This window comes from Cavia porcellus, unplaced genomic scaffold, assembly GCF_034190915.1.
Source record: "Cavia porcellus strain 051 isolate PalLab524CR breed Dunkin Hartley unplaced genomic scaffold, mCavPor4.1 scaffold_7, whole genome shotgun sequence".
Classification (NCBI taxonomy): domain Eukaryota; kingdom Metazoa; phylum Chordata; class Mammalia; order Rodentia; family Caviidae; genus Cavia; species Cavia porcellus.
The window spans coordinates 16777797-16790204 of record NW_026947490.1 but is presented as its reverse complement, the minus strand read 5'-3'; the positions used below and the strand labels follow the sequence as shown (position 1 = coordinate 16790204).

Genomic DNA, 12408 nt, shown 5'->3' with positions numbered 1-12408 from the left:
GCTCCCACGTGGCCTCTGCTCAGCCTCTCCCTTCCTTCCATGGCTTTCATGAAACTTGACCCCACGCTCTGCCCTCCTGGGCACCTGGCCGCAGGACATCAGCCTCTTCCAGTGGCTCCTCCTCACAGCCCTGCTTCCTCCAAGCCAGGCCTCCGAGGAGCACTTCCTCTCCTGTGGGAGCACACCCTCTCCTGTGAGTCTCTGCTGGGGTTCTTTGTTAAGTTCTCAAATGGAAAGCACCTGGAGATGGGCCTCAAGGCTTCCCAAGCCCACTCCTTTCTGTTCCCTATTAGCTCAAGGTCACCTTTTCTCCATGCTTCAACGAGGCCATGTCTCCTCCCGAGTCTCACAAGGCATTTGGATCTGCTAGTCTGGCTCAGATTATGTGTCAGGGACCCGCTTCCCCTTCTCTCTGCCTTGCCCCGCCCTGTGCCGGCACACCATGCCCCACTCAGACCAGGATCCTGACCCCAGAATGCCCCGACTGGCAGACACAGGAACCCTGTGGACACCACCGCAGATCCCACCCCTCCACCGTTTTACACCTTCCTGCAGCTCCATTCACTTATAGTAGAACTGAGGCCCTGACACTCGGCCCACAAGACCTCCCATGACCATCCTGACACCATCTGACCTCACGCCTACCTCCCTCCCCTGCTCTTCCTGCTGTTCCTTTGGCCTGGAATGCTCTTTGGCCAAGGGCCACAAGGTGCCACCCACCTTCTGACTTACTGCACTCTTTTCTCACTGACTGCCCCTCACCCCCACTGGAATGCTGGCTCCCCGAGAATTCCCCGCACGTGCATTAGTCACCCTCTTCCGGGCCCAGGGCCTCCTGGCTTGGCCTTGCTGTGCACCCAGCACTTACTTCTTGGGGTCAGTGAAGGGCAGTAGCCGTGGTGGGGGCTCGTCCATCCTCTTCCACCCTGCTGGGTGCTTATTGCGCACAGGCTGCTTGGAGAAGAAGGACTTGGGGACGGAGGTGGAGAGCTGGAAGGGGCCGGATTGGGCCAGCTGGGAGGGCCGAGGAGTCTCTGCGCTGGCCATTTTGTAAACCTGAGCGGGGTAGCCAGCCCGGGAGCCCATGTCACTGCAAAGACCAAGGGAAAGCAAGTTTATTCCCGCAAGAGAGGCAGACATAACACTGCTGTGAACAGTTCCAGCAACATGGAAGGAGACAAGGAGCAATGCAGACTCTGGTCCAGGGACCCTCTGGTACCTTTGGGGTCTCTGTGGGAGTCACCTTTCCCTTGATGCAACCACTACAGCTGAAGGTGGGGTCCCTCCTGCTGCCCACCCGTCTCTAGAGGGAGCCATGGGGCCGGCTGGCCTTATGTCCAAATGGCACCCTGGCTGGAGAAACTCCACAATGAAGAGAGCAGTAAAGGAAATCCGGAGAGGAGTAAGAGTGACAGGAAACAGAGAATGACAGCTGAAGGCCAAATGTAAATCTAAAAGCCAATACTTACATTAAAAGAGAATAGTTTAAAGGAATCAAAAGGCAGGTGGGGTTTTAGTTCAGTGGTACAAGCACCTGCCTGGCAGGTGGAGGCGAGATCATTCGTTCAATCCCCAATACCAAAACCAACCAAACAAACAAACAAAAAAAAAAAGGCAGAGATTTTCCGACTGGATTTAAAAGCAACTGTAAATGCTTTTTTTGCAGTGCAGCAAAGTGGCTCTGGGCAAAGGTCCCAGAGCCACTGACCTGTGTGGCTTTGGGAGTGGACTTAGGTCCACCCAAGGTCTAGAAGGCTTCCTCTCAGGAGGGGCCCTGGTGAGCTTTCTCACTGGTGGAACTAAAATACTCGACAGCGCCAGGTGTGGTGGCACATGCCAGTAATCACTCAAGGCAGGACTGTCAGGAGTTTGAGGCTAATCTGGGCCTCATAATGAGTTTAAGGTCTGAACTACAAAGTGAAACCCTGTCTCAAAAAAAAAAAAAAAAAAAAAAAAAAAAGGCAACAGAGTGCCCAAGGTCACACTCCCATACTACCCAGACACGCTCAGCAGCATGCTTTGCAGATACCCTAGGCATCTCTCAAGCCCATCATGCTGACCATCAAAATTCAAAATCATATGGGGACATAAAAAGAATTAGGTGTGTTGGGTACAGGCACCAACTCCCCACCATGAATATAACCATTATCTACTACAAACATACACTAATAAAACAGCTTAAAAGAGATTAAAGATCACAGAAGGCAACAACATCTGAGCTGAGAAGTAAAGGACAAATCATTTTAGTCTAACGTTTGCTATCTCATTATGTAGTTTAGGCTGGCCTTGAACTATGTAGTATAGGTTTGGCCTCAAATTCATAGTGATTTTCTTGCCTCAGCCTCCCAAGCTACTATTGTTTATCATCAGGAAAATCTGAGCAGTAAAAAGAATTAAAGATGTATTTCATACATGAATCAACTTCTCATCAATATATATTACAAACATGTACTAATAACAAATTTATAAAGAGAAAAGCCAGGTGGTGTTAGTGAGGAGAAACCAAGGCAGAGGATCTGCTGTGGGTTTGAGGACAGCCTAGAATAGTGAGATTCTGACAGAAAACAGGCAAGCAAACAAACAAAATATCCAAAAACCAGAAATGAATTCTTTGGCTGGGCATGGTGGTGCATGCCTAACACTTAGGCTAAAGCAGGAGGATCACCGCAAGTTTGACGCCAGCCTGGGCTACAGTCAGTTCGGGGCCACATGAACTGAATAGTGAGCCGTGGGGGTCGTTGTGTCAGAGAGGGGCGGAGGGAGGGAGGGGGAGAGATGGAAAGACCTGAGTAACTCCCCGACCCAAGAACTGGGGATTGAGCCCAGAGCCTGTGCATGGTAGGTGAGTGTTCAATCACTGAGCTATCCTGCCCGTTCAGGTGTCTTTTGCTTTGTTTTGAGACAGGGTCTCACTATAAGGTCCAAGATGGGCTTGAAAATGTAATCCTCCTACCTCAGCCTCCTGAGTGCTAGGATTACAGGTGTGCACTGCCAATGTCTTGGCCCACCAAGTCTTAGCAATTCATAAGGGAAAGACAGGGTGATAGAAAGACTTAAAAAATGTCAGTGTACTCACAAATGTTAAGTGGTTCTGTGAAACTAACTCCAGATGTCTCTGCTGGATTATAATATAAAAATGTTTTTGCTATTTTTGATAATGGTCAAAATGTTTCAAAGAGCTGGGTTGGTACATGTCTGCAGAAGCATCTCTGGAGGACTGCACAGCATTTGATATCTCTGAAGCAAAAAATGATGGTGAACATGCACATGACAAATATCAAATTAGATCATATAGATGACTTTAGGTAAAAAGGAAGTGGCCACCTGATACCTCAGTCTTGCTCTTAGAGGCAACTATGGTCCAATTCTTTCTTTTTAAAAATTTTCTATTTTTGGTGTTGGTGATTGAATGCAGGGCCTTTTACTACGACACATTCCCAGCCTCTTTTTAATTTTCATTTTGAGACACAGTCTTGCTAAGTCACTAAGTTATCTAGACTGGGCATGAATTTACAATCCCCCTGCCTCAGCCTTTCAGGGTGTTGAAACTACTATACGACATGTATGGTACCATGCTCAGCTGATTTTAACCCCGTGTCTGTCTAAGGTACATATTTCTTTTTCTTTCTTTCTTTTATTGAGATGGTCTCACTATGTAAGTCAGGCTGGTCTTGAACTTGTGATCCTCCTGCCTCAGCCTCCCAGTGCTGGAATTACACGCATGCCTCACTATACCCAGCTTTGTTGTATTTCTCCACTTCGTCAATAGGTAGGTTCAGCTTTCATGAATTGACAAAAAATTTTTTAAAAAGGAAAAAGATAAGTAAATGCCCTCTGCTTGTGTTTGCCAATTGGCTCCACTCACTGCCCGCTGCAGGCCAGGTGGCTCCCTGTTTAGCTGCAGGGACACACACTGTCGGCTGTTGTGTGAATTCCCCAGCCTTGTAAAGGAAGGCTGCTTTCACTCATCCTTTGCTTGGGGACAGCAACCTGGCATCCAGCTCCAGGGGCAAATCCTCTGGGGATTTGCCACAACTTACTGCTGGCTGGTGAGTCCTTGCGTGTGTGCAGTGTGACTTCTGGGGAAGATTTCTGCATGAAAAGAAACAGGGCAGGGTGGAGAGCTCGGTGACGGAGGCTCTGGGTTGGACCCTTGGCAGTGCTAAGGCACAAACCCCGTAACATACACACCTGCCCAGCACCACAGAAGACAGGAAAAAACAGCGGAAACAAGGAAACAGTGGAATCAGTAAGTGTCCCAATTCTGGGGCTTTCTCCCAACTTCAGACGTTCTGTTCTGTAAGGTAATAAATTTCTTCTGGATGTGGGGTGCGTGCGTGCGTGCGTGCGTGCGTGCGTGTGTGTGTGTGTGTGTGTGTATGTAGGTGTTGAGGGCACAGAACACGGCATCAGGCAGGCTGGAGGAGAGTGTGTTTTAGTGATCTATTGCACTGCATGGTGGCCACAGTCAGTAATAATTGTGTATGTCAAAATGGTTTAAGAATTGATCTTTAATATTCTTACCACAAAAAAGGTAATTTAGTAAAGTGACAGACACATTAGTTACAACAAATTTTTCCGTAATGCATCCACAGATGAAAACATCATGCTGGGGCCAGGGATGTAGCTCAGTGGTACAGCACCTGCCTGGCAAGTACAAGGTCCTGAGTTTGATTCCCAACACACAAAACAACAAAATGACAACAAAAACAAAACAAACAAGCCCATCATGCTGTACCTGCAAATATATGCACTTATTTACTAATTAAAGTAACTGCACAGGGCACACAGTGAGTTCAAGGCCATCCTGAACTACATAGTGAGAAGATGTCTCAGAAAACCAAAAAGAAAAATAAATTTCCTTCAATTAAGCTGGGTTCTATTACTTCCAGCAGAAAGCAGATCCCCACCTGGCCATATCTTTGGTCCCTACTAACACAGCAGGTCTTGACAAGTGTTCCCCTGAATGTGCACTGCATCCTGACCCAGCCTCTCAGGGGACAAGTGATGCCAGGTGCAGAGTGTGCTTTGTCATTTCTCAGTGGCACCCAGCAAGGTGTGCTGTATGGGGCAGAGTCCTGGGCCCGTCTGCTGGTCAACAGCGAGCCTTCCTGAGCTGAGGATGTAGCTCAATGACTCTGCTTGCCTAGCTTGTGTGAGGTTGTGGGTTCCATTCACAGCACCGCAAAAACGAACTTGTCACAACAGTGAAGCATCTTTCTTTCTGAAGCGTCACTGAGGCCATGTGTCCTCCCCAGGCAGCATGGTGTGGCAGATGATGGTCCAGGCTTCCAGGCCTGACTGATACCTTCCTCTGACTGTCTCAGGTTGGGTCCTTTCCCCTCAGTGAGCCTCAGTTTCAGCCTCAGAAACAAGACAGCAAAACCACAGTCTCTGCCCAAGATCGTGAGGGCAAAGCACTCGGCACAGAGTAGGGGACACACTCCCTGAGCGCAAGTATGGGGGACACGGTGTCTCCAGGGTCCAAAACCCCTGCCCTAGGCTCAGGCAGGATGGCAGATGGGTGGCACCTTGCTCTGCACTGCCGCCCTACCTTCAACCACAGAGGCCATGGGCTTATCTGTTTTATATCATAGAGGGGCAAATTTTGTTAGAGTAAACATTTAGTGGCTTGCAAAAAAAAAAAGCAAAAGCCATAGGCTGGGCAGAAAAACCACACCAGCCTGGTCCAGTCAGCTGGCCTTGGGGCTGATGATGATGCTCATGCTTGGTGGGTGACAGGCACAAGCTGTGCTGGGGGAGAGGGGAAGGACAGCAGCAGGGGCACAGGTGGCCCAGACAGCACTGGCTGCTTCCAGCCCTTGTTCTGAAGCATCTCACAGATATCACCTCCTTTAGTCATCCTGCAACCCAAGATCGGAACTGCTGCCACTGTTTCAGGTGGGGAAACTGAGGCCCCAAGAGACCAAATAACTTGCCCCAAGTAACACAGCCAATAGGAGGGGAAGTTAGAATATAAACCCAGGCAGTATAGTTCAATGCCTTTAACTACTGTACTTATGCTTGGAGACAATAATTACAATGGAAAATTCATAGTAAAGGAAAAGAAAACCTAGCAGCGGTTGCTATTTCTGAGTCCTCACCATGTCTCAGGCCCTGTGCTAAGTTCTTTAAATGCATGGGCTCAATTCAGCCTTGAGGCCTTAGACCCTGACCCCTACTGTCACCGCCTGTAACCTATGGGAAGCGGCGTCAGAGGGAGCCCGACAGAGCTGCAATCTGGACCAGGCAGGTGGGGGCTCAGCAGAACAGGCCAGTGCCCACCCTGTGCTCCACTTGGCTACAGCTCTGCACCTGTCCTGCTGCTCTCCCTGAGGCCTGCCCTGGGCTCCAGAGCCAGCTCTGTCCCTGCAGACAATCATGCACCAGCACGGGCTTGTGGAGCGGCCACATGGCAGCCCGTGCTGAGGAGCAGAACAGACAGGTCGACTGGGAGAGGAAAAGGGGCACACGGGTATAGTGGGTTCTGATTCAACCACTGCTTGCCACCTCCACTAAGGGTCACTGCCGGGATCAGAATACAGGCCTCCTCCGTGGACTCCTTACAGCCTCCCCAGCACAGTGTGAAGGATCCTGAGTACAATTATATTAGATCAGGATGCTCTGGGGTTCCAGCTCACCTCAGGACAGTGCCAGAGCCCTACCACAGGGCTCCCACACCATCTCTCTGTCTGTGTCCTAAGTTCCTCCACTCCTTTATCTCTTGTGCTCCAGTCACATGGAAGGTGATCCTCAAACATTTGTACCACAGGGCCTTTGCACTGCCCTCTCTCAGACCACACACATTTCTGCCTGGCTCTCTCATTCCTTTGACTTGTACAGACAGCCTGCATTCCTCTTGCCAAGCTGACAGTGACTGTGTAGGTCTGTCTGTGTGACTACGGCTTCCTAACTACCATAGGAAGGATAGTCCTAGTGGATCCCAGGGCCTCCAGATTACCTTTCAGAGATGTGCCCCCAGACAGTGTCCTGGAGACAGCTGGCACAGACTGGGCAGGCAAGGCCACATGCTTCCTGCTTGCCGGCAACGCCCAGCTGTGTGGGCGCCACGTGGGGTGGAGGTTCTTATTGCCCCTCCTCAGCCCTGACAAATTGCTCTGGAAGCCAGAAGGCAGTAGGACTTGCTGCCTCGGGAGCGGGTGGGGCCAGGTGGCTGCCTGCCTGGCGTCACTCAGCCCTCATGGTGCCCACAGCAGGCGCTGACGCCTGGCCCTGTGCCTGCCAGCAGAACTCCCATGACAAATGTCTGGGGGAGTGTGTGCAAAGCCACTGAAGTCATCGATGGGCACAAGCTGCTGCAGGCTGCGGTGGCTCCCGTGGCCTCCTGTGGAGCCTAGGGAGGGAAGGGGGGGGGTTCCCTGCTTGGGCATGGCAGGGCCCATCCTTTTCCTGGCTGGCTTGGGATTTTGTCCTCCATTCTTCTCCCCTCTAGGTTCCAAATAGCTCACTTCTCCCAGGAAAGCCCACTGTGATCCTTTAAAAACTGTAAGGCAGAGTACGGGCTCACATACCTCCCATGGCTCCCCTGTTAGCAAGAATCGCAGGTCTACCAGAACTGGGCTCTTGCCCACCATGCCAACCTCGCCTCTGCCACTCTTCCCTGTGCCGCCTGCTCTAAGTGCTCTGGCCAGCTGTTTCTGGACCAAGGCAAACAAGTTCACCCCAGGACCCCAGCATTTGCTGTTTCAGCTGCTTGGGCCACACCCTTGCTTCCAACAGTGCATGGTGCCCCCTCCCAGGGGTCTTCCTGGACCCCCCACTCTGTTCTGTCCCATTTTTCTCCCACCTGGCAAATCACAGTTGTTGCTCAGTTGTCTGTCTGTCTGGTTCTCTCTGAAGGACAAGGTCAGCTCTACAAGGGAGGGACTTTCCTCTGTGAAAGGCTGTTCCCCCCTCTTCTCACAAGAATCTTGAGCCCTCTGTGAGCAGCAGCCCCAACACTCCATATCCAGGGAGTCTCACAGCTCGCTGGCTCCCTCCCAGACTCGAGGCTCCCTCCACCTCCCATCCTGACGGTGCCTCTGACACAGACTCAGCTGTTCTGTGCTGTTCTGGGCTGCATCCTTCGCTCTCAGATCTTGGACTCAGCCCCTTCCTTGAGACTTCACCGTCTGTCTCGCCCCAACACCATCTTTCAAAATGCAAATCTGGCCAGGCATGGCGATGCATGGCTGTAATCTCAGACCTCTGGGAGACTGAGGCAGGATCCTAAGTTTGAGGGTCTTAGTGAGACCCTGTCTCAGAAAAAAAGGGCTAGGAGTGTAGCTCAGTGCTAAGACTCTAGGTTTAAGCCTCAGCATCACACACACACACACAAAACGAAAAACACACCAAAAAAACACAACACAAGGGGACTGGGGATTTAGCTCAGCGGCATAAGTGCCTGCCTTGCAAGCAGGCAGTTGTGAGTTCGATCCCCAGTACCGATAAAAAGGAAAAAGACCAAAAAAAAAAAAAAAACCCCACAACACAACCATGAAAAATACAAATCTGCCTGCATTGCCCCCCTCTCCGCTGAAAACATGCCTGCTTATCTACTGCTGTAAGGTCAACACCAACCTCCTAACCCAGCCTGTGGGGCCAAGTGTCCTGACCTCTGCCGACCTCTCATCAGCTGCCCCTGGATTTCTGTACCTGAGCAATGGGGCTGTGCTCAGTGACCTGGGGCGCTACCTTTTTCCCTACCTCAGGGCCTCGGTACTCCCCATTTCCTCTCCTAGGAATGGCCTCTACACATCCAGGCTTGCCTTTCTGCTTTTAATTGTAAATGGCTGAAGGTGGAAATGCAGCTCACGGGTAGAGCACACTCTTAACACGTGCGAGGTCCTGGGATCCATTATGAGCACACACACACACAAAGCATAATCTAGCCTATATACAGTGAAGTGTACAAAATATATATTCACAGTCCAACAAACTGTTGCAATGCTAACGCCCTCACAATTGTACCCTAGGTCAAAGGAATCTGACCCTCACCTCCTTTATCTGCTCCCTCCTCCACATTCCCTTTCTCCTTGAGACATGTGCCCCTCCTCAGGGATCCCACCCCTGACCCTCTGTCCAGAACCTTACCCACTGTGGAGCCCTGGCTCTCCTCTGAGGCTGTCCTCAGTATAATACATTCAATGTATTTGCTTGCTATCTTTCCTGATACCAGCATGCTGCGGCCTCTAGGCCCTGTCCACTTGGTACCAGTGTCCAGCAGAGGGCCTGTACATACCGAGCACTTGCATGAATAAACACCGATTCCCAGCTACGGAGCTGTGGAGGTGGAGACAGGGTGGTCAGTGAGCGCTCATGCCTGGCCTGTTCAGACAAAGGCCTCTGGCCTGGATGCTGAGGTCGGGCAGCGGGGTGGCATTCTAGTTGGCCCAGGGCTGGCACTGATGTCAGCAGGGGCAGCAAGAGGCAGAGCCCAGGTCTGGGCCTAAGCAGGTGCTCAATGACTGCTGCCTAAGGTGTGACAACTGTGGGAAAGCATAATGGGTGAGTGGGTGACAGGTGATGGGATGTGCTGCTGTTTGTCTGGAATGCACTTCCTTCCCGTTTTCCCTGGCCAGCTCTGACTCTGCTCTAGGAAGCTCCGCCTTTGGACCCTTTCATCCTCAGTGCCTCCTACATCTCAGCCCCCTCCCATCTCAACTGAGACTCCTCAGTTGTTGCTGCCTGGGAATGGGTCTGTCTCCCCCACTCGTCTTGGAACTCTGAAGATATGCCCAGCACTGTCTATAACAAGATCTTGATCTTGTTCTATATAGTCTGACACAGGATCTTGTTTTGTGTTTTTGTATAGTTTTTTTTTGAGACATGGTCTTGGTCTATAGCCCAGATTGGCCTTGAACTCACAATGATTCTGGAAATACTGGCGTGCACTACTATGCCTGGCCTCTCTTTTCGTGTGTGTGTGTGCGCGTATACGCACAAACAGGCCTATGTGTGTATATCTGTGTGTTATGAGGGACTGAACCCAAGGGATCTCTACCATTGAGCTACATCACCAGCTCCTTTTTTAAAAAAAATTTTGGACGCCTTTTTTGCTATATGGCTCAAGCTGATCCTCAACTTGCCAATCTCTTGCCAGTCTTCTGAGTAGTGGGTTTACTGGCAGTGTGCCACATGCCTGGTAGCTCCTATTTATTGTGCTGTTATTTAAATACCTCTGTCTGTCTGACCCTACAGCCAGCCAGGCTGGAGGTACACTTCCAGGCACTGCTCTGAGGGTTGAGGAAGGTGAGATTTATCCCATTTCACAGATCAGAAAGCTGAGGCCCAGAGAGGTCCAGCAGCACACTCAGGGCAACAGCCGAGGATAGCAAAGGGAAGGTTTGAATCCAGGAGGGCTGACTCTGGAGTCCACATTTTTACTCATTATGACTATGGTTTTCAACCACTTAATAACAATTTACCCTGAGTTACTTGAGCAGTTTATATACTTGGGCAGTTATATACTGACTGGCAGGTGTCGAAGATTTCAACTAGTTGATTCTTCTATCAAATACATACGATAAAACTGTCATTTTTATATTTCTTGTTATATTATCTTATAAAAATTAATTTAAAAAATACGCCATTTTTGGTAATCTATTTACATTTGGACTGGTAAGTGGTTAAACCAACTATTTTATTTTTTCACTTGTTCGAGGAAGTATCTGTAAAATCAGGGGATGGGTTGGAAAAGCTTTTTCCTAAAACTCATTAAAGCAAATATGTATCCATTTCAGATAAAACATTTCCCTCCCTGCACCACCCAAATCACCTCTAGCACCCCATACTGGGAAACACTGTTTCACACTAAAGCTTGGTTGCCTAGGAGAAAACTTCAGGAAGCAGCTCTAATGAGTAGATAAGAATGATTTGCAATTAGCATCAATTGTCTGTATGCAAATTAAAGCTCCCAAGCGCAGGGCCCTCTTTTGTGGCATGCCCCCTCCCATTTTACTCCCTCCATTCCCTTCCACAAGGGGTAATTCTGTGCCTACTCTCTGCCTCTAACTGTCTACTCCTGCCACTGCTGCCTTTCCATGGTGAGTGCCGAACCCCACCATTACTCAGGTTCACTGACAGCACACAAGCCTGTGTCTAGAACTGGGCCACCATGCTCAGACTGGAGATCCCTCTCAGTGGGCACAGTGCTACCAGCATGTCTCAGTGATTACGGTATCATGTGTGTCAAAGGCTGGGCCATCACCTGAATCCACTATTATTCCTCTTCAGTTTCCAGCACGGATCTGGGATATGACAGATCCACAAGAAATACTTAGGAGTGCAAGGAATGAATGACTGAGTAAAGGAATGAAGCTGTTCAAAGCAGCCTTCGAGTTTGAAAGATTGAGAACTTAGACAGGCATAGTGGCACCTGCTTCTAATTCTAGCACTCTGGGAGGCTGAGGCAGGAGGACAAGTTCAGCTCAGCCTGGGCGACTCAATCTGACCTGGTCTACAAGCAAACGGCTGGGGATGTAGTTCATCGTGAAGGCCCTGTGTTCAACTGCCAGTACCAGAGAGCTAACTCACTTAGTTTCTCCACGTCTGTCTCTACCTCAGTGCTTTTCCTGGGCTCTGTGACTCACAGCTCCTGAGGTTGGGGACTCAGGGTCAGTGCTGACACCACAGTCACTATGAACTGTGATGGGTTTGTAATCTGTCAGAGAGCCTCTGGTAGGGCAGGAAACCATTTAGTTACAGATCGCTCAGCATCCAGACCAGACCAAAGTGTGCTGCATGGAGAAAGCGGGAAGGGTTGCTTTGGAAACCACCTTCTCTACACAGACTCCATTCTACTTTGGGTTATGGCCAGCAGGGTTGAGGCTGCTGCCTGCAGGAACGATACTCATGCCAAGGGTTTGGGTACTGAGGCAGAGGGACTGGTGCCCAGCAAGGCTCTCAGAAAGTCTGGGGCCTGAGAAGGTCCTTGCCCTGGTGGGTCCTGGGTTCAGGCTGGCCGGCTCAGTTCAGGGAGGGAAGTGGGGCTGTGGCCTGGAGTTGGCAGTAGGGACCAGCAGGCATTCCCTGCCTGTGCACCTCCGGGTGTCCCTGGATGACACTGAAGCCTATGTCTTTCCCACCTCTACATTTTTTTGGGCAGTAGGTCATTGCTTTAAGCAGAATTGGCCCTGCCTGCCTGCCTCCTGCTAGTGCTTCTTAGTGTGCTCCTGGGACCCGTGGTGTGTCTGCTAGAAAAGATTAAAAATGTGTCTTCTTGGTCCTCAGCTTGACTCACTGAATGAGACAACTCTGGGTGGGGCCCAGCAATCTGTGTGGATTAAGCTCAACTGTTGCTGACCACTGCCCTAGACTACGTGGCAGAAAGGATAAACTGTGGTCTCCTAGACTTCCTTCACGCCAGGACAGTCATGTCACATCACCTGCTGCAGGGGGTTCTGGGAA

The 12408-nt window shown here is 50.3% G+C and overlaps 1 protein-coding gene across 11 annotated transcripts in view; it reads right to left on the bottom strand.

Annotated features, from left to right (window-relative positions):
- Sipa1l3 (signal induced proliferation associated 1 like 3) overlaps positions 1-12408 on the bottom strand; it is a 218558-nt gene that overhangs the window by 22701 nt on the left and 183449 nt on the right. For all 11 annotated transcript variants that reach the window (XM_013149874.3, XM_063252656.1, XM_013149873.3 and 8 more), the window contains one exon: positions 869-1090. In XM_013149874.3, coding sequence (XP_013005328.2) covers positions 869-1090 — 222 coding nt within the window. The remainder of the gene's footprint in view (positions 1-868; positions 1091-12408) is intronic.